This window comes from Volvox carteri (genome assembly GCF_000143455.1).
Source record: "Volvox carteri f. nagariensis unplaced genomic scaffold VOLCAscaffold_10, whole genome shotgun sequence".
Taxonomy (NCBI): domain Eukaryota; kingdom Viridiplantae; phylum Chlorophyta; class Chlorophyceae; order Chlamydomonadales; family Volvocaceae; genus Volvox; species Volvox carteri.
The window spans coordinates 1,853,446-1,876,873 of record NW_003307553.1 but is presented as its reverse complement, the minus strand read 5'-3'; the positions used below and the strand labels follow the sequence as shown (position 1 = coordinate 1,876,873).

General features: G+C 55.5%; 5 protein-coding genes across 5 annotated transcripts; 2 read left to right on the top strand and 3 right to left on the bottom strand.

Moving 5' to 3' along the window:
* Positions 1-155: 155 nt before the first annotated feature.
* On the bottom strand, positions 156-2,850 carry rabH (RabH/Rab6). Its single transcript, XM_002948460.1, has 7 exons — positions 2,673-2,850; positions 2,508-2,588; positions 2,371-2,441; positions 2,210-2,298; positions 2,029-2,140; positions 1,742-1,832; positions 156-1,501 (listed from the first exon to the last, which is right to left on the bottom strand). Exons 1-7 carry the CDS (start codon positions 2,712-2,714, stop codon positions 1,352-1,354), a joined length of 636 nt encoding a protein of 211 aa, XP_002948506.1. The 5' UTR covers positions 2,715-2,850; the 3' UTR covers positions 156-1,351.
* Positions 2,851-5,620: 2,770 nt separating this feature from the next.
* Positions 5,621-9,293, top strand: VOLCADRAFT_88933 (uncharacterized protein; the record flags this gene model as incomplete). The annotated part of the gene is made up of 8 exons (XM_002948589.1): positions 5,621-6,005; positions 6,324-6,514; positions 7,007-7,231; positions 7,396-7,578; positions 8,232-8,333; positions 8,448-8,609; positions 8,935-9,017; positions 9,185-9,293. The coding sequence occupies 8 exons, from the start codon at positions 5,621-5,623 to the stop codon at positions 9,291-9,293; spliced, it is 1,440 nt and encodes a 479-aa protein (XP_002948635.1).
* A 5,466-nt stretch (positions 9,294-14,759) lies between these two features.
* On the top strand, positions 14,760-19,489 carry VOLCADRAFT_80276 (uncharacterized protein). The gene is made up of 8 exons (XM_002948588.1): positions 14,760-14,948; positions 15,045-15,300; positions 15,884-16,050; positions 16,280-16,399; positions 16,627-17,130; positions 17,263-17,337; positions 17,938-18,113; positions 18,667-19,489. The coding sequence occupies exons 1-8, from the start codon at positions 14,847-14,849 to the stop codon at positions 18,926-18,928; spliced, it is 1,662 nt and encodes a 553-aa protein (XP_002948634.1). The 5' UTR covers positions 14,760-14,846; the 3' UTR covers positions 18,929-19,489.
* Positions 19,490-19,650: 161 nt separating this feature from the next.
* Positions 19,651-20,424, bottom strand: VOLCADRAFT_88931 (uncharacterized protein; the record flags this gene model as incomplete). The annotated part of the gene is made up of 3 exons (XM_002948459.1): positions 19,651-19,767; positions 20,049-20,167; positions 20,349-20,424. 3 exons carry the CDS (start codon positions 20,422-20,424, stop codon positions 19,651-19,653), a joined length of 312 nt encoding a protein of 103 aa, XP_002948505.1.
* Positions 20,425-20,652: 228 nt separating this feature from the next.
* On the bottom strand, positions 20,653-23,413 carry VOLCADRAFT_88930 (uncharacterized protein; the record flags this gene model as incomplete). Its single annotated transcript, XM_002948458.1, has 6 exons — positions 20,653-20,909; positions 21,185-21,266; positions 21,616-21,729; positions 22,044-22,165; positions 22,847-22,991; positions 23,063-23,413. The coding sequence occupies 6 exons, from the start codon at positions 23,411-23,413 to the stop codon at positions 20,653-20,655; spliced, it is 1,071 nt and encodes a 356-aa protein (XP_002948504.1).
* Positions 23,414-23,428: the final 15 nt, after the last annotated feature.

Genomic DNA, 23,428 nt, shown 5'->3' with positions numbered 1-23,428 from the left:
TTGGCAGGTGTTGGCATCACGGGTGCCGTGCAGGTGCCGAGCGTATACGCGCCAGTTTACTACGTCGTGTATGCATCGTGTATGTGTAGTATTGCATCATGGAAGTAGTTTGTCACGTACAGTTTCCCAAATTGATGCTGGCGGATACTTGACATCCTGCTGTTCCAGGATTAGTCGAGGTGCCAAACCAAAGAAAAACTACTTAAAAGTGCGATAATGTGAAACCCGAACAGAAGAAATCAGAGGACTCAAAATCTCACTACAAAATCCTTCATAATGTAAGAAAGCCCTTAAAACCAAATTTGCACTGTCACGTCTTCAGCCGTTACAGGCCCACCCTCCCTGAGGCCCCTTTGCCCCAGTTGACATCCCAAGTTAGTACACAACAACGACCAGTGCAGCGACGAGCAAAGAACCCCAGTCCAAGAGAATTTTCCTGCTCTTACGCCTAGCAAAAGAGCAATGTCAAAACCGCCATTCACGCTCATACCAGCACAGGTGAGCGCCCACCGCCGACAAAATACATGTGTAGCCACGCTGCACCCCTACATCCCCCAGCTCGGGCATTAATTCAACGCCTCCTGGATAACCATGCCAATCACATGCAATCCGGTCAGCCTGCAAGCGATGCGCGCGCACATAGTCAAGGAGCCATGTAAACCGAGGCCTGGGCTGCCTCGCCCCTAGAGCCTTTTGGCCCTCCAAAGCGCAAAGGCGGGGTTGACAACTCGCATTTGGGAGACTGCGCCGCTGTTAGCGAGCTTAAGATGATGTCAGCCATCACCGTGAAAATGCAACATATTTCCTTACGGGAATATGGACAACCGCGCCCAGACCTTTGCACGGTTCATCAGCCACATACAATGACCGAACGTCCCATGTAGCATGGCCTCCCACATCCCGTGCTGCCAATCTTGCCCCGCACACTTATGGACGGCGCTTGTTGTCAGGCCAACACCCATGTAAGCCAGAGCGAGTCACCGCTAGCACAGCCCACCCTACTACCGCCATAACGCGTTAACCCAAACCCATAGCAGCGCTACAAATCGGTGGTAAAAAGGTACCATGGATAAACCCCTCCCTGGAGCCATAGCCCCTTAAAATGCTGTCTGGTGCTCGGCAGCGCACTGGCTACAACCTGATCCGGCTCTCCCGGTTTGTGCCTAATCCTTACATTACTTTAGCGACCCTATGACGGCAAAGCCGGCCTCATGCCCTCAATGCTGCCTTACAACGCACTCCAGCAATTTTCATCCCCTTAAAGGAAAAGTGCACCAACCCAAGCTTCGCTGCTGTTGCGGTTGAAAGCCATGCTGCTGCGCTGGTCTGAGCATTTACAGGTGTGCAGGGCTCAGCAAGAGCATGTTGACGCTGGTGGCGGAGGCTTAGCGTCGAGCGTGACCGTGGACGTGGTCAGTTTGACCTCCTCCATTTGCTCCTGCTTGTTCTGCGTCACGGATTCCATGCCGGGCAGTGCCGCCGCAATCTTCCGGAATAAAGCCTGTGCAGCAAGCACCAGCAGCGAACAAGCAGGGCTCTATCAGTGGAGAAACCCAGTGGAGGAGCCGTACGGAGCACAACAGCCATGCTGGCTCCCCGTCGTTAAAATATTCATTGACATTCGCCTGTAAGAGCTTGTCCACAAAGCGGTGCGGTTGCACGTCGTCATACCATACAGATACCGGTCGCCTGAAATCCCGAACGCTGATAGGGGCATAGGCAGGGTGCCGAGCCAGCACACCTTAATGTTAAGGCCAGCTTTGGCACTTGTCTCGATGAAGTTAACGTTTAGCTCGCGCGCCTTGGCGTCGCCCTCCTCAATGGAGACTTGCCTGTAACGCAGCGGCCCATTTGTAAACAATTCATTTTCTAATAATGTTCTCAGAGCCTTCGGCCATCATCATCCCGGCCCGTTGACAACAACCATATTCCATAAGCTGTAGGCCTCTAGTCCCGTACCCAAAACACACACACACATCCCTGACCTAGCAAAGTCGTGTGTCTCCCAATCACCAGTGCCTGCCGCACCTCTTATCAATAAGGTCTGTCTTATTGCCCACGAGGAAGATGATGACATCGTTACCACGTTCGGTGCGCACCTCCTGAATCCAACGTGCCGTGTTCAAGAAGGATTGGCGGTCTGCAACGGGCACGAGCATGCCTTAAGTTGCGTTCAACACTAGGGGGAGCTCCAGGGCCCATCACGCACTTGTAATGTCATACACAACCACAGCGACCGAAGAGTCGCGTATGTAGCTGGGAATCAAGCTGCGAAAGCGCTCCTGCCCAGCGGTATCCCTGTCAAACAGGAGGTTTTATCATGTCTTATAGCAACCGAAGGCTTACATGAAATCCTGCGTTACAACATACCAGAGTTGGAGCCGCACGGTCCGGTCCTCCAAATACATAGTCTTGGAGAGGAAGTCTATCCCAATAGTCGCCTGCAGGTCGCGCCACGAAGCCCTGAGCTCCTAGCTGGCATAAAAAGGTGCTCACAGGCGCCCTACCTGATAGGTATTGTCGAACTTGTCATACATAAACCGTGTAATGATTGAGGTCTTCCCGACCGACTGGTCCCCCAGAAACACCTGCACCAAGCACCGATTTGCTTATGAATTCCCGAAGCAGCACTCCAGTAGCTGTTGTTCCAGCCATCGGCTTAGCGTTCGCACCAGTTTGTATTTGGCAAGTGGGCTGGGTGCGGGGGCGCTCATTTTGACCTAGCCTTGATCTTATATCTGTAACAGTGGATATGCCTTCTACCGCGCCCTAGCGGGCCCGGCTGGCAGCGTCTTCTTTGAAGAGGTAACCTTGTGATCTTGCTGCAGCTTCAAACAAAGTAGTGATGAACTAGGCTAAAGCAGAAAAAACATTGATCAAGTGCTAAAATGCATAAACAATGCGTTGTTGGATGCAGTTGACTCGTGCAAGAAGGTTTCTGTCCGGGTGCTTCTGCCGTACAAGACAAGCAAAAAATTTCAAGCTTGTCCCTACACCATGCATAAGGCGATGATCTGGAACAATTTGATGTGGTAATAAAACCACAAACGTCCATACCAACCGTTGAAATTCAACCATGCGCAACCGCAACTGCTCCCATCCAAGGGAGCGTGACACGAAGACCTTCGCCATGCCCTTTGCCTCATGCCATGAGCCCCCGATCTACCCAAGCCGCTCCTCATTCCACTTATAGTTATGAAAATAATATCCGCCAGCGGTATTTGCTGTGGCCCCTCCCGCTTCCCTGTCCCGATTTCCAAGCCAGCCTTCCGCCACCCTAAAATATCCACTTACCAATACGCGCGCTCCACCCCCATCCCCACACGCACACCCAGGCGACGTGTGCCTCCAGCAACAGACATCCTTGACAGATTAGGCTACTTAAAGGCTACTTCCTTATTTTAACTGATTCTTCAGGACATCTTCACGTCGTAAAACGCCAGAAGTTAAGCAATCACAGACTGGTCAAACATCATCCCTGGACACGTTCTTCTTTCCTGGATTACATCATCGTTATGAGTATCTTCGCATCTACGTTACCCATCTACGTAACCCTTCATCCTCACGTGGTTACAGCGGGTCCCGCAGTCTTCGAAGGCGGCGCTGCTACTGCTGCGACAAAGCTGCTGCAAGTAAAGGCCCCCTCCACAGCCTCAAAACAGGGTCCTCCTCACCGTCCCGTGGTTCCGGAGCTTCCGCCCATGGCCCATGGCCCGGGCCTGCGTCATTCATCCCGCCCATCTACACATCCACACATCCCCATGTCCCTCCAGCCTCCATTCCCCCGCCCTATCACAGGACATGCTCGGGTCCGCTTGTCGCTCTAAGCAGTATTATCTTAGCACCCGCCACCCCGTAGGCCCTCATTCCTCGGGATAGTAGCACATCTTCTTGGACACCCCTCCCTCGCACAGAAGGTCCTGTCCGGTGATATAGCCCGACAGCCGCTGGTCCGCCGGGAAGGCGACCAGCTCCGCCACGTCGTCGGGTAGTGACCCACACGGCCTAAACACCGGATAGGTAATGCTAAGCAACGGAAAGGTAACCGATAAGTAACGGACAAGCAACGGACAGATAACGGATAGGAAACGGGAACGGACAAAGAACGAGCATACTCTTACAATCAACCCGCGCTAGAGAGGGACGGTGTGTATGTGTGTGTATGTGTGTGTATGTGTGTGTATGTGTGTGTCTATGTGTGTGTGTGTGTGTCTAAAGGGGGGGAGGGAAGGGGCTATGTTGCCAATACGGCAGGCAAAGAAAGTCCCAGGGGGTCAGGTGTAGACGGAGAGCTCAGTGCGCTGCCCGTCCTAACCCCAACAACCCAACGACTGTGCGCCGAAGCGTGCGCTCTCCCCAGCCCTATCTAGACAGCCCCCGTACTTCCTGCTGGCCCGCGTATACGTTCCGCCATTCCACGCTACCTCATCCCCACCGTCCCCCACCCTTCCCCCATCTTGCCACACACCCTTCCCATCTCCAGCCCTTTCCCTAGCCTGAGCACTTTAAACAGACCTGGGAGCTGCCAGCAGTGCTGAGTCCCGCTGATGTGCTCACTCCAGCCCGACACGTCTACCCAGCCGGGCAGCGCTGCATTGACCCGTGTACGATTTGACCCGTGTACTGGCCGTCGGGACGTGAGTGAGACTCAGCAACCCGCCCTTTCGCGGCTGCGTAGCCCTGAAGCGACGAATGGGGTTTTAGGTGGGCAGGTTGGGTTGGGCAGGTTGTTATCTAAAAGCGGAGAGACGGACTGCATCGCGTCTTCTGTTATGCATGGCTCTGCCTTATCGATTCCACACGCTGGGAGAATATTGCTTTGCAGTTATCGCAGTTAAAAGCTGAGATGCGCTGATGAAGTGCATCTACAGCTCAAGTATCCAAGCTTACTGAACCCACAGCTCACAGTACCAATGAAAAATTGTTATCGGCGTGACGTTAGCCGTTATCAGGCAGGTAAGCTGGCGCAGTATTGCCGCTATGTTATGGTGATCGAAAAAAGCACCATGCTAAGGTCAAAACTATATTGCATGAGTTCCACCCGATGAGGTAGGCCTGCCCTATGGGACCGCTCAAATGATGCGACGGCTCAGATGGTTTCAAATAGCGCTAAAATAAGATGCTTAGTAAAATGGCCCGATATATCTTCCAGATGGCTTTTCCTCTGCTTCTGATCTGGGTCTGGTACTTTGCATCAATGGGATTGTACCGCTAATGTAGAGCCCCTCAGAGCCCCACAACTTCAGGATGTGCAGGTTGGCCAGCTTACATTTAAGAAGGCTAGACTGTGTTTAGCACGACAACCAGAACAGATCGACCATCGAAGAACTGCGATGCGTGACGAAACCACGACGGTTAATGGCTTGGGGCCTTGTGTTACGTTGATGTAAGAGCGTAATGTGTAACCGTGTCGTGACTCCTTCCCAGCTATAGCTATCCACAGCTAGGCCAGTCAATACGGCGTATTTTCTTATCATCTCTTCAACGGAAACCTACTCTCATACACAATACTCGAATCATACTTTCGTATTGACTGTGCGGCAACGTTCTCAACAATTCTGCTCAAGTTTGACTCGAATATCCTTTATAAACTTCCACGACAGCGGCTGACCTTGTTAGTATGGATGTCCTTACCCCTTTACCTTGGCCATGCCATGCCCGTATCATGAAGCTGCTGCCACTACGTAGTCGTCTCATATTGTCTACAGTCAGCAAACATTTCAACGATCTTGTCCAGAGGGATGCGCTGCAAGATGTATGCAGCTTGGACGTTAACGACCTCTATGGACAGCAAGCTAGCGGCTGTCTTGCTTGGGCGCTTCGAAGGAATCTGAAAGGTCTACGCAGCATTGCTGCTTCCGGACACTCATGCTTGGACCCGTTGCTCACGGCTTGTCAACTACCAGCTGGGCAGGCCCTTTTGGCCCAGCTCAAGAGCCTTCATTTGGACTCGGTGAATCAGCTTCAAGACAAGCACATCTCAGTATTGCTTGCCGCATGCCCGAGTGAGTCCTAGGTTTTCGTTTTTTGTACCGCGTTACGGTAATACCGCGTTTCGGTCTTTTTGCTATGGACAATATTGTCAACGACCTGCAGTTTTCGTTCGTTTTTATTCCCATCTAGGAAACCTGTACTACTATTCGGTGGTATTATGAATCTGTGGAATGGATGGCTTGAGTCACGAGCTTGGCGTGTCCCTTGTGTTCGGCGTGGCGGCATGGTTCAAGGAGGACGACAGGTCACCTGCTTCCCATCTGTTGTCTTGTCCCTGTTCAAACCCTCCGCCCCTCCGCTCCACCCTGCCTCGACTCTCGTCCACCCAGACCTGGAGGTGCTAGCCCTGCCTCGCTGCGGCAAGCTGACGGACGCCTCCGCAATCGCCATCGGCTCCCTGCTCCCCGGCCTGCGGGTGATGTGCTGCCGCGACTGGGCGGCCCTGACGGACGGAGGGGTGGTGGCGCTGGCACTGGGCTGCAGACACCTGGAAGACATTACACTGGACGGATGCTTCCGGGTATGGCTCCAGGGGGGGAAGAAATGGGATATAGACCTCCCTCGCCCTCGTGTATTGGGGAGCCATTTTGGAATAACAAAGGGTGATTACTTGCTTGATTAGGCAATCCTGCAGTCTAGGTACTTATGCACGGTTTTCTGAAAGCTGATAAGCTACAGAACCGTCGAGTCAGCTTTCGAGAGTCGTCGGGTCGATGGTAAAGTTCCTTTTCCACATACCTTTGTTTGTTCCTGATCCGTAATTTGGTGTCTTCTCTTCCTAAATTCAAATTTTACAACAAATGTTGTTTTCAATCAAAAATTGTTGTCAAAGTACAAACCTTCCCTCCTTCCAATCCCTTAGGCTTGCGGAATATTTTAGCGTTGATTTTCGTGTCTGGGGGTTTTCGATGTGCAAAGGTGGCAACTGTCCAAAGGTAGCGTTTTTTTGTGTGTGTTTGCGTGTGTCTACTCTCTCAATAGGTCAACCCCCCTGGACCTCTCCTCACCTCAGGTCGGGTCGGAAGCGCTCGCCGCTCTGGTGCGGTCCTGCCCCCGGCTGCGGCGACTGTCCATAGCCAAATCATACGGCGTCACGGATACGGCATTGGCGGCGCTGGGAGAGTACGGCAGCGGCTTAGAGGATCTGTGCTTACGGCAATGCCCTCGGGTGGCGGTGGTGTCGCGACTGGGGAGTTGTACGGCACTGAGGGCGGTGGACCTCAGCGGGTGTGCAAATGTGGGTTTGCGTGCTGCGTGCGTTATCCGACACTCACTCCCCGTCCGGTGCCCCTGAATCTCGGTGCCCCTCGCCTCGGTCATTGGCATGGGCATGGGCATCCCACGGAAACTTCACCCTTACCCAGACCGTACCTCCTCTGCCCCCTGCCCCTGTCCCTGCAGGTCACGGGCCCGAACCTGTTGGCCATGCTGTCCGGCTGCGGCCGCACACTGACCAGTCTGCAGCTCAACGGCTGTGTGGGGGTGGACGGAGAGGCGCTGGGGGCGGTGGGGCGGCTGTGTCCGGGGCTGCAGACCCTCAATGTGCGGGGCCTCGCCCTCAACGATGGCCACCTTAGGGACTTGGTGAGCGGCGCGGGTGTGGGGGCTTAGTGGATGCGGTTTTCAAGGGCGGGAGAGGGGGTGGGTGGGAGGGTAACAACGCAGTTGTACGGCAGGTCCGTACAGTACAAAGTTCACAAGACCATGGTGAATGCCTTGCGATGCGACTGCATGAGTAACTGCCTTTTCCTCCGCCATGAAGTTACAAGTTACAAGTTCCGCACACAAGTGCGGGTGTGTCCGTAAAAGCCGGGGGCCCATGGACGTTGTATTGGTAAAATTTTTGTATTGACATCACCCAGTTTCGATCTGGGGGCCTCCTGTGTGTAAGACAGGTGTGATTCCACTACACCATGATGCCTTGATTATGACGTGTTATGACTGTCACCATTGGAACAAGGCCGTCAGTGAAACACTACCAGCACAGTTACATCACTGCCATGTAATGCTCCTTGTCCTAACAACGTCTTTTCCCCCATTGCCCCTTGCGATAATGTCCCCAGGTCCTGCCCGCTCATCCCCACCCCCCTGCTCAACTCCCCTCCTCCTCCGGCCCCTGCTTCGCTCCTCCCCCTTTCCTCTTCCCCCCTTTTCCACACATGGCGTACCGGCAGTTCATCTCTGGTCTCCTTGCACATGATTATCCCCTTGTTCCCCCGCCGCCCCCTTCCTCCCAGGCCTCCAGCTGCACCACCCTCCACACCCTGTGTCTGGCCTGGTGCACACGACTGACGGAGGAGGGGCTGAGGCCCCTGCTGGCCAGGAACCCGGAGCTGGAGGTGGGCTTCATGGGGGGCCCCCCTGGCTGGGGTCTCTTATCCTCTTCCCTCCCCTTCTCTCCCCCTCTCATTCCCCGCCGCTCCCCCCCCTCCTCTGGCTCCCACCCGCCTCAGGATCTCGACATAGAGGCGCTGTACCTGGTGACCGACACGCTGCTGACCGCCCTGGCCCAGTACACCCCCCACCTGGACCGACTGGGTATCCGCATGTGCCATCGCCTCACTCCGGCAGCCATTGCGGAGCTGGTGGGGGCCGTGCCGGTGCGGTCGCTGCTGGTGAGGAGGCCCCGGATGGCCGGCAAGGGGGCGCGGAAAAAGGGGGAAATAGGGAAAAGGAAAAAGGGGAAAAGGGGGCGCGGAAAAAGGGGGAAATAGGGAAAAGGAAAAAGGGGAAAAGGGGGCGCGGAAAAAGGGGGAAATAGGGAAAAGGAAAAAGGGGAAAAGGGGGCGCGGAAAAAGGGGGAAATGGGCTTTTCATGTGAAGGGGTGTAGAAGTGTTCCACCACATACTCGCAAGTACATGTACACATGAATACTTGGTGATTATATATACTTAAGTATACATTAATAAGTACATTGCATACATGTACTTGTATTCCAGGTGAGCGGCATCCTGGACGAGGCGGATACCTCGGATTTGGTTCGACGTGTGAAGATGGTGCGATCTGACTGCAACCTCAACTGGTGAGCGGTCGGAGCGGAGCGGAAATCCAGGAGGAGACCAAGCGGCCGGGGAGAGGACTCCGGAGCCTCAATCATCACCACCCCAACCACCACGCCGACCATCATCACCATCACCATCACCATCACCGTCACCGTCACCGTCAACAACATCTCACCATCACGTCCAGGCAACCGCCATGGACGACAAAACAATATGATGTGACGGCGTCTTCTAGTGGGACGAGGCGCGGTGTGGAGCAGCAGCCAACGCTTCCCATTACCAATTCTTGGGCTTAAAGAAAGTCGCTACCACATAAACGGCTAACCAGCGGAAGGATTGATACCATCATCAACAATATGATGGCGTAAATATGATAGGCTTGGGGTGCAGATGTGGGATGGGGTGCTGGGTGGGGACGGAGTGGCGGTTGGGGGTTGGGGGTTGGGGGTTTCGGGTTGTGATAGCGATGGGTGAGTTTCGTTGGGGAAAGCAGTGGCAGCTAGTTGGGGAGCAGCGAGCTATAAACCATGGCTGTAATGTTTCGACCCGGGCTTCAGGGATATTTATATGTCTGTATATAATTTTGGAGAGAACGTACAACTTAAGGTGTATGTAATACATACACAAACATGTATGTGAGCGTGTGCAGGGTGAGGTCCGATCGGCCCATCTCCGTGGGTGTGTACAAGAGAAGTAACCAAAGATGCAAGATCTAAATATGTGTCGGCTTTTTTACGGTGAGTAAAAGACCGTAGAACTATTGTCGTATTAAGCTTGATGTATATTGTTTATGGTGCTAAGTTTACATGCGTGCTAAGTTTTACACGTGCACACTTTTCGTTCATGAGATTGCGCGCGCGTGTGTGTTTGTGTCTCAAGCCGACGGTGACGACGCGACTAGGAGGACGGACGAGGAGAGGGAAGGAAGCCGGCCAGGGCTTATCGCGCCTGCGTCATCCATTTCCCCATATTCTGCAGGAGAGGCGGTTGCAGGCTCGCAATTTTGCATGTTTTGCATGCCAGGGCTCCATTCGCGATGCACTGCATTTCCCATATGTGTGTATGCATATTTGGAGTTGCATTCCATTTGAGTTCCATGCTGTATTGACCGTATGGCCAGAAACTCGTGCTCCCCCCCTTACGAAGGATGTTCGCTTTAGGAGCCCCACAATTATCTGTTCAGCTATCTGACGATGGCGACTTTGTAAAAAAATAACTGTCACACAGACGCCTCCTGTTTGGTAATCGCAATAGTATACTGTTTTGGTCGTAATCATACCACGATAGAATCAGGGCATCATGGTGTAGTGGAATCACACCTGTCTTACACACAGGAGGCCCCCAGATCGAAACTGGGTGATGTCAGATTCAGTATGTTTGGATCATTATTGCCGCTCTCGCTTCTGCAGCCGCTGTCCTGGGTAGAAAAGCACTGAGGTTTGCAGCCTAGATCCCTCCTCATCCAGTCACCCGACATCCGTAGAGACGGCCCAGACATCATCCACCAATCCAGCATGCGAAGCTCAATCCATCAACTAGACCTCTATCTCCACACCTCAGTAGCAATCCGTAAACCTAGTACTCCCGATCCATGTCGGGGATCTGTCTAGGAACCAAACCCAGGATCTTCATCTGCTAACTGCAGTGGTGTCACCAGACCAAATATTTTTGCAAGTTTATGTAATTTAAGTATATTTACCATCAGATCCATATTAACCCACCCTTGCGCAGCCTCGGGCAGCACCACCAAATTGATTTCCAACAGGGGTTCATGGCTTTATGGGCGTGCTTTTAATTAGCACAAATATAGTATAGATCCATCCTCGTGGATCCGTACCAGCCGCGGATTCGATGCTCCTCGGACACGTACTGGATGATGAGCGGTGTAGCTGTAACCCCGCTGCCTAACCTTATTTCGGGGCTCCTTGCAGTCATAGCGCAGTGGTTGAAGGAATACCTTTTAACCCTGTTGGTTCTTCTTTTTCTTAGTCATAGAGTCTTAAGGATCGTATGGTGGTGCCGTACAACACTGTAAAGTATCCAGCATTTGCTGTTCCTCTTCCTCTTCCTCCTCATGGCTCCCTAATGGGGTGGGTGGAAGATGTGGAAATGGGTGAACAGAAGGGCATGTAAACGCGCTGTCCATCCTACGACCCGGATAAGGTGACCTATACTGACCTATCCACATTCTGCCTACCGTACTGAAAACTCGTACACAACACTCTCGCTAGGTCTAACATCCGCCACCAGAGTCAATGACAGAGTTGAGGCCTGTCGAGGCGTGAGGTCGCTGTCAGGGGCTGGCAATATGACCCATGGGTCACACATTGCACAACGATTGCTGCTCAAGATGTTGCTGAAACGTTCAAGAGCAATGGAACCACATCTCCATTACATAGGCAGAAAGGAAGAGCAGAAACGGCGTCAGAGCGGCCTTGGGTTGCGTTTTGACGTCATTTTGCCTTTTGTTGGACATCTCTGTTGAAACGACGAAAGCAGCGTAATTCAAGACGAGTTGGTTTTCGAAACGAGTACATAAAAATCTAAGGTGCGTCCGGGGTTACACACATGTGCAAGGATTTCCAACAGTTAATTTCACTGTCTTAAGAATAAATCCCCGTCGTCGCATAGAGTCCAGCTATGCGCCTTCATTCCTCCAAAGCCCAGCTGGGTCAACCTTTCCGACCACCATGCAAATCAGGGAGCAGCTTAAGCCGCATGCCGGATCCCAGCCTACGAACAGAGCTCCTCGCCTTCTCAACTGCGAAGCGTCCTCTCGCGGCTTCTGCCCGAGCTGCTGCCTCCGCAGCTTGCCAGTCGCCAGCCGAAGAACACTTTCGTGGCGCCTCGGAACAGCAAGTGCACCTTCCTAACGCCCAAGCTCGCGCCCTCACTTCCGTACAATCGAGAGGAACAACAAGAATAAGGCCTGTAAATTCATCATCATCATCATCATCATCATCACCAGCAGAAGCAGCAGCTGCGGCGTCGGTGGGGCCAGCGCCAGCGGCTATTGCAAATGCGGACGAGACCGCGCTTGGCTTTACCCTGGAGCCTTTTAGGTGGCCGCTTGAGCGGAAAGTTAGTAAGGCCGGGTTAGCGCAGGAGGAAAAGAGGCAAGCCGCAGCGTCTATCAAGGACGATGGGGAACCTCCTAAAGGTCTGGAGCAGCAGCGGCAGCAGCAGCAGCAGCGGCAGCAGGAGAACTCGCTGCTACTGCAAGCACAGTCGCAGACACAGCAGCCTCCCAAGCCGGAATCAGATTCAGATCGCGGCCAAGAAGAGCGTGTGAAGCCGCCCGTTGCGACGGATATGGAAACGGGCACAGCAAATAGGGGAAGTCCTCCACTGGCCGCCGCCAGCCGTGGCGACGGCAACGGCAATGACGGCGGGGACGGCGATGGAGATAGCGGCGGCGGCATAGGCAAAGACAACTACGTGCTGAATTACGGCACTGCCGTACGTGTACTGCGAGAAGACCTTCCGGAGGTAAGCAGGGTGACAGCATGTGCGGGTTTCAGCTCCACGTCGCGGCTCCGTGATGGGTCAAAAAAGGGGTTGTAGGCCCCGGGGGCGTTCTTGTTTGTCTATACCGCACATCTTTCACGCCGCATATCGTACTCTCAGGCAACCCAAGTCCTGTATACGCATCCGTTTTGAGGTCTTCTTCTCCCCTTTTTCACTCATGTCGTCCCTTCCCCGCTAAAAGGTGCTGCATGCATGACCATGCAGCCGTGTGGATTGTTCTCTCCAGCTGTACCCCACCTTTCCCTGTTTTCCCGCCCTTTTCCCGCCCTTTTCCCCGCCCTTTTCCCGCCCTTTTCCCGCCCTTTTCCCGCCCTTTCCCCGCCCTTTTCCCGCCCTTTTCCCGCCCTTTTCCCGCCCTTTTCCCGCCCTTTCCCCGCCCTTTTCCCGCCCTTTTCCCGCCCTTTTCCCGCCCTTTCCAGATGCTGTCACGTCCCCTCCGTTGGGACATTTACCGCCCCGATATTCGCTTAACGACACCCTGGACCCCGCCGCTGTACGGAATACGGCAGTACCAAATGGTATACAGGTCAGTGGCCGTTGGTGGTTTGGTAGGTCAGTTTTCAGTTGGCTTCATGGCTGGATTGCCACGGGCGGACGCTGGTTGGGCGGTTGCGGCGGTTGTTGCTGCCCCCATAAATAGCAGCTATGATGTGGGCAGCCATGGTACTGTCTGCTCATGTCGCAGCCACCCCGTCGACATTCCCTGGCCATCCTCTGCCGCGCTGCCGCCGTCCGCCGACCTCCCGCCTTTCACCTCCCCCTCAGCTTTATGCGCGCCCTGTCACGAGTGCTATACCGCTCTGTGGCTGTGGAGCTGATCAGGTTGTGGAGTCCGCCGCCGTCATCCGGCCCGGGACCCTCATCAACGAACAGCTGCACTTCCCCTGGACAGCGCCGCAACCGCAACCGCCGCTTCGAAAGGGATACGACGGCGTCGGAAAGCGACGCCGACAGCGAGGTCCCGCGCGGCCGTGACGGCGGCGGCGGCGGCGGGGGGGCAAGGGCCGGAGGGGGGAGGTTCGGCGGGGGGCAGCTGCGGGTGCGATGGCGGGCTACGGGACAACCCTGGCTTCCCTGGAGTGGAGAGCAGCGGTTGGAGGTGGTTGCGACGTACAGGTAATAAATGTATGTCGTACAGATAGGTAATTGTCGTACAGGAAGTCTATGTGTCTGCGTGTGCTGGCGAGATGAAGGGTAGGGGGGGGGATGAAAAGCTGTCCCAAGCATGTTGGGGTTTAGATAGGAAGGCCTGGAAGTACGGACGACACACAGGATTATACGTGGATTTGCGCGCTATCCTTCTTTCCTTCTGCCCGACGCGCAATCTTTTTATTAGCCACGCAGCGCTTGTTATTCCAAGTCAATTGTCACCTACCCACCATTGCCACCGCCACTGTCCATGCTCCATGTGTCAGGTTTGACCGCCGAGGAGTTATTTCCTCTCACGAACTCACCACCGTCATCCCGCCCGAGCCGCCCTTGCTGCTGTGGCCGCTGCTGCTGGTGGCGCGGCTGCTAGGCAGGGTTCCAGGTCGCCAGGGTGGGCCGCGCGGCGGTGTGGCCATTCCGGGAGCGGGGACGGGCTGCAAAACCGGGTTGGAGGGGGGAAATGGGCATGGGTATGGACACGGATATGGGCTGCATGGATGGACGCGTGGGTATGGATGAGTGGGGGCTGTTGTCTTCTGGTGCGCAGTTTGGTCGTGGAGATGTAAGGACCGGCGACACGTATCGTGCATGAACAGCGGACGGAATACGGTTATTTGGATCAGGATGATCCACATCTTGTGGGAGTGTTGGTTGCGTGGAGAGCCATTCGTCGCTGGGGAGTTTTGTTCGGGGATGGTGTAGCTGAGAAATAAGGCGCTAAGCTGGGGTTTTGCAAGTCAAAGGATTTTGCCTTTGCTGCGTATTTGTGGTGATGTTGTGACGTTTTGTCGTGGTCGTTGGGTATTTGCATGCAAGGTCTGTTTAGCCGATTGAGCGCGGAAGGTGATTGAAGCGGGGTAGATGGCCTGGGAACGGCAACGGGGACGGCGACTGGGATTGCGATGCTGTGGGGATTTATGGAGGACGCGGACTTGCCGAGCAAGAACGCGTCCGCAGAAGCGTTATGGCGACTTGACCAGCTAGATGTTTTTGTTATTTTTTGCCGTACAACAGCGGTCGTTGCATCCCTTGTTGCACAATCGCAGCTTAATTATGGATGATATTGTCCAAATCTCTGTGTTGCACCTGACCTGGCTAGAGTTAATACGCCCTAGACACGTCACTACTTGCATCTCGCAACATCTTGAACCGACGTTTGGGACGCAACAGTTATGAGTGAACCTGCAATTGCAAGACTCGTTGGAGAAGGTGTAGAACGACCTGAAGCATCACTTCCATTAGACATCAATTATGCAAAGCTAGCGGAATGGCTGGTGAGATATTGCGTGCGTGGCAAGCTATAACACTTGCATACAGATCTCCAAATTGATCAAAACCTAATTTTTGAAACCATATCGGTGCGATGTCAGGTGACCCGTCAGAAGATCCCGAAGGACTGGCATAAGCGACTTCAGGTCATACACGCAAAAGCAGCCGAGGCTCTTAAAGAGGTTCCGCCAGAGGTCCTTACTAGTCTCGCAGATGGATCGGACGCACCGCTGGACTATTTACGGGCGGTTGAGATTAGGGACAAGCTGTCGAGCACGGCAGAACGCACAATGTTCGGCGGACTCTCGGGACCAGCGGCGACATGGGATAAGATCGTGAAAGCATATGAGAAACAATGTAAGTTATGGAGTTTGCAGGCCTTCGTTGCAGCCGGAAAAGAGGGGGCCCCGCCGCAGCGATAGTGTGAGCGCTCGTACAGAGCGGAGCTCCTGCAGTTCCCCTTATTCACCTTACCTCTGCGGTGAACTTCGTGCGCCATGATGCCTCTTGTCCCGCCGCCAAAATCATCTCATTAACTTGAATTGTCCCCCAAGCCTAGTCGGTTCCTCATCTGGCGGGGCCCACCCCCTCACCAAGCCCTTAAGTCGTCAATCACCTTCAGCTGACCATTCTATGCATGCTATCAGCCGACAAGCTGCATGCTTCCATCATAATTGCGGCATTCCGTATAGCATCTCGAACGCACCTACCGCCGTCGTTTGCAATACCCACTTTCAACCATTTTAAGTCTTCCCCTCAGCGTTGTGAAACGACTGCCCATCAACATCCGCACTACTCATTCGTCAAATGGTCCTCTTTGAGCAATCTGCCGTTGCTCTATCCCATGCGTCTAACTGCAGGGTAACAAATCCCTCCTTCCAGATGTCTAGACCACAGTCTGAACAGGCAGTTTTCCCTGCCCGTACCCAACCCGCCACAGATGTGTTCCTGGGCGAGTGCGCGAGCATCTTAGTGCAGAACGTGGACTTTGAGATCCCCTACCTGCGCAAGCAGGCCGCCAAACAAAACCAGCAGATTGTGGACTGCGATCGCAAGCACTCTGAATGCCTCCGCAATGCGGCGTTGTGTGCCGCGAAGTACAAAGAGGTGGGGTCAGGAATGCCGCCAGTCTAGTCTAGCCCCCTGGGGATGGCCCCCAGGTCCCTGGCCTATCAGATTTATGTCTCTCTTTGGAAACCTATCGGTTCGGGTCGTGTTTGACATCCTCTCTACATATCTCTCTACAAATCTTTCGATCTTCTCACCTTGTTTTTCAAAACCGAGCTAACGCTTCACCTTCCCGTTCCATCCATCGTTTGGCGCCGGGGGTCCCCAGGAGTGTAAGAAGCTGGGCGTCCAGGGTGTCTCAGTACGGCAGGAGCTTCGGGGGCTGGCTTCGGAGCTGCCGGGCATGCTGCGGGGGGTAGTGGAGTCTCTACATGACCCGCGGCTGCAGGTAGGGCTTGTAGGGAAAGGGCGTGTAGGCCAAAATGCGAACAAATAGTTTTTTGAGCTGCCGTTGCCCAAACAGCGAAGTTTTCACATTGCTAGCGGTATTCAAGCGAAGGGGAGGGGGAGGCTTTGCATCTTTCCCCGGCTGCAAGTGAATTGGAGACTGTGGATAGGGTAATTGGGGCGTTTCCGTAGAGAGTTGTTTTACCTTGCATGCCCGCGCACACGCAGTCCGCCGCTGAATACTACGCCGCCTTCACACGCTTCGCTCACGCGCCGCGGGGGCAACGCGGCGGCGGCGCCAGCGCCGCCGCCGATTTAGGTCTGGAGCCATCGGCGATGCTGCCGACGCTGTTAGAAATCCGGGCTCGCCAGACACAGCCTCCCGCATCCTCAGAGGACACGGCGGGAGCAGCGGCGGCGGCGGCGTCATCGGTCGTCGTGCAGGAAGCGACGGCAGGCCGCGGCGGCGGGATCATAGACTGGGACCTCGGGACTCAGGAGGCTGCCGAGCCGGGGCCCGGCGCGGTGGTGGACATCGACTGGGACGTGGGGTTGGGTGGGGAAGAGGCTGGTGCCGCCGCCGACGGCGGCGGCGGTGGTGGCGGCGGTGGAGGAATCAATTGGGACATAGACATGCCCGATGAAACCAGCGGCGCGGGCGGTGACACCGCAACAACGACGGCGCCCGCGGAGGCGGCGGCGCCGGCCACAACCATTGACTGGGACATTGCCGTGGACGCTGTGGGCGACGCTGCCGCCGACGCAGAGAACAATCTAGCTGGGACAGAGACTTCAACGTCGGCAGCGGCGGCGGTGATGGATCCGGATGACATCGCGGCGGTGCGGCTGGAACGCGATGGGGAGTACCGAGCGCGGTTAATGGATGATTTGTTGGAGCTGAGGGCCTTCCTAGCGCAGGTACGTTTGCGGGGGCGCCCTGTGGACTCTTGTGCCAAGCCACATGCGGGAAACGGCACCCTCATAGCGGTATGGCACTAAGGATACATGGAGGGGCGAATACGAGCACCGACGAAGGCGAGTGAGTCGGAAAATGTCGACCGGGGAAAGATAGATACCGGCAGGGCTCGGTATGGAGGGCATGGGAAGGCTTCGAAAGTGCGCGGGTCGCTGCGTAGCGGGGCTTACGGGAAGTCGGGGGAGTAAGGGAGGGTCTCTCCAGAGCTCCCTGTCGTCGCAGCAGAGTGGGAAAAAGAGAGCATCGGATGTGGAACGGTGTGGAACGGTGGGGATGGGTTGAGGAGCGGGCCGAGGCATGGCATTGGAAGCAGCTATACACTCTTTTGCGAGCGCTTTTTACAACAAGGTATGCGGTCTCGTCTTTCGCCCTGGTCGTTTGAGAAGATGTGAGAAAATGAAATTCCGCATGTGCCTGCTGCACCTCAGCGAGTCAACTTCACGCTCTTGCGTGGTCGGGACATTTAAGATTGACTTGCGTCGCGACATTTGTTTGTTCGTTTGCTTGTTTGTTTGTTCAGTCTTAGCACAACTCTGCTCCATCACCGTGCAATGCCACCGCAGCGCAAGACGGAGCTATCCGGCAGCGGCAACGAGCTCCTGGCGACTGCGCTGCCGGACGACGTGAGGGAGGTGGATGCCGGCGCTGTGGCCGGCATGCTGGCGGCCGTGCAGCAGTCGCTGGGGCAGCTCACCACACCGCGCTTTCGGCAGCTGCTGCTCATCGCAACCTCCCAGAGGTAAGAGCGGCGTATAGGCGTCCCAAGCGGGTGGGCCTGGACTGTGGGGACGCATCGGTTGCGCGGCATTACCGGGTGTCCACTTGCCGAAGTCGGATGGCTTGCTGTGAATGGCTGGTTAGGGATGCTGCCCGCGTGTCTAGATGCCCAAGGGTCCGCACGCATTCACGAGATCGACCAGAAGACCCATGATGACCCTAAAAAATCTGCCTTCCCGGAAGGTTCTTAACGTTGTCTCTTACAAAACCACCAGTTTTCAAGGTTTGTCTGAATAGTTTGTCGGTTTGCCGGGTAAATTTTGAGTGGCTTTCTTTATGGGCTTAAGCAGGTGGAACGGTTGGCTGTTTTAGCGTGAACGGCGCCATTTCACGCATGGGTACCTAGGTCTTCTCCTGGAAAGGTCGTCAGCTTCAGGCAAATCCCACTCTTTACACAACGCACCCATCTGCCATTTACCTTGTCCCTCCGTCATTCAGCCCTCCCCCCTTGGCTTTCCGTTGCGGCGCTTCGTTTTCTCTCCATCCCCTCTCTTCCACCTCTTTCTCCTCTCCAGGTACCTGGACAGACTGGAGGCAAGTTTGAAGCGCCAGGCAGGCACGGAGGCCAAGCTGCTGCGCGCCGCAGCGGACGTGGTTGCCCGCAAGCAGGATGCGCGGTCTCAGCTTGTGGAACTGGCGCCGCGATTGGCGACTCTGGTGGAGCGCACACGGCGGCTCAAGGCGCTTTCAGAACGCTCCATCTCCGCGGCGCTGGGCGGCAAACGGACCGTCAACGTGCTAGGGGAGATAAACAACGTCCTAGCGGCAGCGCAGTGATGTGTGGGTGGATTGAAATGGGGACGGTAACTAGACGGGGTAGTAAACGCGATTGGATGGGTTGGCGCAGGGAGAGGCGTAGTGGTCCCGGTGTTTACAGCGGGTTATAAGGATTTGGGTCCAGCTGGTGAAGTTAGAGTGGTGGAGAGTAGAGGTCCTCCGAGAGCAGTGGAGACCTTCCTCCTCGTTCTCTGTCTAGGGAGGAAAGCCCTACCTGAGCGTCTCATGGTCAAGTCGACGCCCTGGAAGGTCCTCTCCTCCCTTGGCTGGCCTGGCGCACGTGTGACCTTTCACCGTGACTCGTCGAACTGGAGGATTCATGCCTCCGAGTAGAAGGGGTCCTTGGTCGCTTTGGATACGCCACTCCCGCCACAGTGGAGCAGGTCGCGACAGGCCACCCGCATGTCCGGTGGCTTGTTGTCACAGCCAAGACAGCAGAGCAGCGGGAACACTGGAACCCGCGCCCCGTGTGTCAGCCACGCTCATGTAGCGTCCATGGCCCCCACGGCTTTTATGGACACACCCCCACTTGTGTGCGGAACTTGTAACTTGTAGCGAATGGTAATGGCCGTTTAAGATGGGCGCTCGATGATAGAGGAGTGGAGCCGACTAAACTATTGAGAAGGAAATTTGACCGGTCAGGGTTCAGACCCACCCTTGCAGGCGCCAGATAAGGGTCCCTCAGCGTCTGTCGCAGCATGGGTTCATTCGTCCATTTGCGCTCATCCATGCAATATGCGTGTAATGTACCCATGCAGCTTGATTGCAAAATTCTTAATGGTGATGCGCCCGACCGTGCTCGGAACGTGTGCCGGGCAACGCTCAGCAGTTTCGAGATCCTAGGCACACGCCACATCACAGCGACGCGCTGCAGGCAGTAAGGGTGCCTAAATCCGCGCTGGATTGCCCCATGGCCGTCTCCTTTCACAGCGGCTTTGCTGTAGCACTCAACAAGGGTTGAAACAGGGCACCACAAGGCAGCCCCTTTACGAGGCTGCATACGGCTTTTCCAGCCCCGCCCGCTCGCCAGACGCCTACACATGCACGCGGGCCCCACACAAGTAGCATGGCCCCCACTCTCAAGGCCTCGGCCTCATAACAACGCTCTTAAACCCCCGACCGTGCTGGCCTGGGCAACCCATTCCGTCGCCTCATGGCGACACAGGACACCTATTGGGCCGCTAGGACACTTGCCATAGGTGCATGGAAGGTCCTTTTCGGGGGCGCCCCACGTCACAGCTGATGGAAAGGGGCAAATCATATCACGCCCCAGTATAGCCATGGACTCCCAACTCTTCCGGCGGGATAGGTCAAATTGGCAATACCGTGCTTGCTGGCTGGTGCAAACACCCTACACCGGCCTGCACCGCCTCGGTCACTGCTCCTGATGCCCCTACAGCAGACAACAGTGTCCACTCACTTCTTGAAATGATGCACTCCCAAAGGTTAGATACCATCTTCACCAAGCTGAGAACCTCCCCTTGCACCCGAATCATGATTTCTGCCACCATGAAATTGTATTTATTTTTCATGGTTGTATTTATTTTTTTGTATTTATTTTTTTTCTTGCGTTACTGTAGCACTGCGATGGACGCCACCAGCAAACAGCCGCCTGGCGCAGCCAACCCGGGCGGCCGCGCATCTGCCGCCGTCCCTGCGTACAGTTTGCTCTCCGTAGTGGCAATGCAGCCGTGGCTGAGACCGCCGCCTCAAACTTCCAGACCTCAACGCGCACCCCCCTGCCCTCCCCGCCGCGTGATGCGAATGAAGCCGCAACATACCCGGGAAGAAGCGGCTTCCGGCTGCTCCGGGGTTCCCCCAGGGGCCGCAACCCGGACCCCATTCTGGTGGGCTGCCATCCCGGGGGCCAAGAGCTGAGTAGCGCCGAAGGTTTGACCCGGCTGTCCAGGAGCTGCCTGGGGCAGGTTATCAAGGATTTGCTTGATGCGCTGAAATTCCATCTCGATGTCGTTGATGTCGCCTGTCGGTGCGGAAATATTAGCGAGAGCGAGGGGAAAGACGAACCACAAATGAGTGATGCTGATACCAGAGATAGAAAAGATACTCCAGGTAGAGGGTAGAGGGGAAGACGAAGGGGTTTGAAGATTGACACCGCGAGGAACCCAGGACATGTAGCAAGACTTCATGTGCCCAGCCCTGCAAATTTTATAAGACCTGGTCTTGTGTCCATGCAACAAACAAACAGCACACACGCCAAGAGCAGTAGCACCTAAAGGCGCCGCACCTTTACCGCACCTAATGCCTGGCGGAAGCCCTCCAGAGCTGAGCTGGTGGCCTTGGCCTCCCGTTCATACAGGTCGCAGAAGTGGTCCGCCTCCTGAAGGTGAGAGCAAGCCCAAGCCAGATGCAGCACAACGCATCACGCGGCATGCCAACATGCCCCTAGCGGAGAACCAATTTGGGAGGAGGGTTCATTATACATCAGGATCTTTACCATATCCGTTGCAACGGATGCAATGTCAGCGGCCGCAGCTTCCCGCAAACCTTGCATCACTTGCTGTCTCTCCCTCTCCAACACCGGCAGATGACCCAAGCTCCCGTTCGGGTGGTAATGGAATCGGCCGCTCCACCCATGCCATCTTTTCCACTTCACTTAGCAGGCTTGCCGTTTCCTTCTCTCCCTGAAATCCACACGTGCGTGCACACACAGCCTCACGCGCACATACCCGCTCCAGCTCCTCAACCTCCGCTCGAAGGCCCCGGAACTCCCCGTCATGGTCCGGCAGCATCGTCTGGAGCTTCACCACCCGATCTTCCGACTCCCCCAGGCGTTTCCGCAGCTGTAGCGGCCCAGCCGGTGCGGCCCAGGGGATGGGAGGACCAAATCGGAGAAAGGAGAAAGCGAACAGGCGTGAGGATGGGGACGAGTGACGCAGGCGAATGGAAGGCCTCCTAGGGTCTTAACGTTTTAACCCTTTTCCTAACGCTCGCTCGTCTCACAGTTGACTCCTGGCCTCTGTCCCTATAATCTGATGTAAATTATCTCCAGTGCCTCCAGTGCATCAGGAATCCGTCCGGTTTAGGCCTTAGAACACCAGGGCTGAGGTTCCATCCTGAGCCCGGTCCCCTCCACAGCCCACTCACGCAGACCTACATGCGCGATTTCTGCCTTGAATGCCGTACGCTCCAGGTCGAAGGCGCGGTGCTCGCGCTTGGTGACATACTCGTCCACGTGTTGTCGTAACTCGTCCAAGTCCTGCCGGAACTCGGTCTGTACTTAGGGTACCCCGGGGCAACGTGAACAGGAAGAAAGGCCGGACACGTCGATGACAGTGGAGGATGCGTTGTCTCGTGGTGTACTCACGCCGCCAATGTGCCGTTTGTTGGTGACCAATTTTAGCGCGGCATGTGTGTGAAACAGGGGGGTATATCTTCGCCCGTGGCAGCTACCCTGCGAAACCCTGCCTTCCCCGGTATTTCGGGGCACCCTCATCCAGTCACCCTAGTCGGCTTCTCAGTGGATCGCTCAGGTTCCACACCCACCACCAGCATCCAACGGAATCTGCCGGGTCGACAGCGGCCCAACCCCATTCCTGGTCGGCTCGCGGATTAACTTTATCCCAGGTCACCACCGTCCATCAACTAGGGACACCATGCCTTCCACCATCGGAAGGACTTTGACCCTAATGGGTATCGATCCCGGGATCTCCCGGGGGCAATGGTCGTGCCTTATCAGTAGTGCCAAACCCTAGTATGACATGTGTTTGGTTCCTATAGTAGATGTGGTGTGGACTAGCGATTTATAAGCGACGCCAACGACGTTCCCTTCACCTTTGTATTTTTGCAATCCGTTAGGGATGACTATAACAAACAGCGTTCACTAAATTCTTCCGCCGAGTCGCTTGCAAGCGCTGTCCCCAGATATCGCCAGCGCGGCAGCGCAACAGAAGCTCGCACCTGCAACCATGCTTTGGACGCAAAGCCGCCGTAAGGGCCGCTTCGGGTTCCGGGGCCTTTTATGGGGGGAAGCTGCTGGGAATGCTGTGACAGGCTGACGACGAGGGGCGTCGACTGGTCTCGTGTAGCGGCTGGCTGTCGAGGTCTGCAGCCACAAAGGAAGCAAAAGCGGTAGAAGGAGGTGACCGTTGGAAGCGGCCTGTGGATTGGTCTGACCCCTTGCGTGAGTCGGAAGAGCGGGTTCATGCAGGACCACTCACGAGGATTGAGGAGAGCTTCGAAGGGCGCCAGGTACCGGTAATGTGACATCCTGCTCGTTGTTTGGAGGCAAGCAAGGCAAAAGCGAAGTTCCATGTGCACCCTGCCAAGATGCTTTTTTGTTGCTCCTGCAATGGAGTATTCATGGCGCACCCGCTGGGCTGTCCGACTCCTCGGCGGTTGCGCGAGCTGGTATCGTAGGCTGTGCGAGAGTTTAAGAAGACGGTGCGGTTCATTGTCTGTGTCCTGGACATCTGACGCCGCGGCAGCCTCAGCGGCCGCGATATCGACGCGCAAACTAGGTTTCATTTTTGGAAGGCGCTT

Excerpts from the sequence above, each read along its gene's own strand:
- rabH (XM_002948460.1), bottom strand. The coding sequence starts at position 2,714 with ATGAGCGCCCCCGCACCCAGCCCACTTGCCAAATACAAACTG. Across the intron at positions 2,589-2,672 it reads CACTTGCCAAATACAAACTG|GTGTTTCTGGGGGACCAGTC; the intron begins GTGCGAACGCTA and ends TGCTTGGTGCAG. Across the intron at positions 2,299-2,370 it reads ACCGTGCGGCTCCAACTCTG|GGATACCGCTGGGCAGGAGC; the intron begins GTATGTTGTAAC and ends CCTGTTTGACAG.
- VOLCADRAFT_80276 (XM_002948588.1), top strand. The coding sequence starts at position 14,847 with ATGAGTGAACCTGCAATTGCAAGACTCGTTGGAGAAGGTGTAGAACGA. Across the intron at positions 14,949-15,044 it reads CAAAGCTAGCGGAATGGCTG|GTGACCCGTCAGAAGATCCC; the intron begins GTGAGATATTGC and ends GTGCGATGTCAG. Across the intron at positions 15,301-15,883 it reads GAAAGCATATGAGAAACAAT|ATGTGTTCCTGGGCGAGTGC; the intron begins GTAAGTTATGGA and ends AACCCGCCACAG.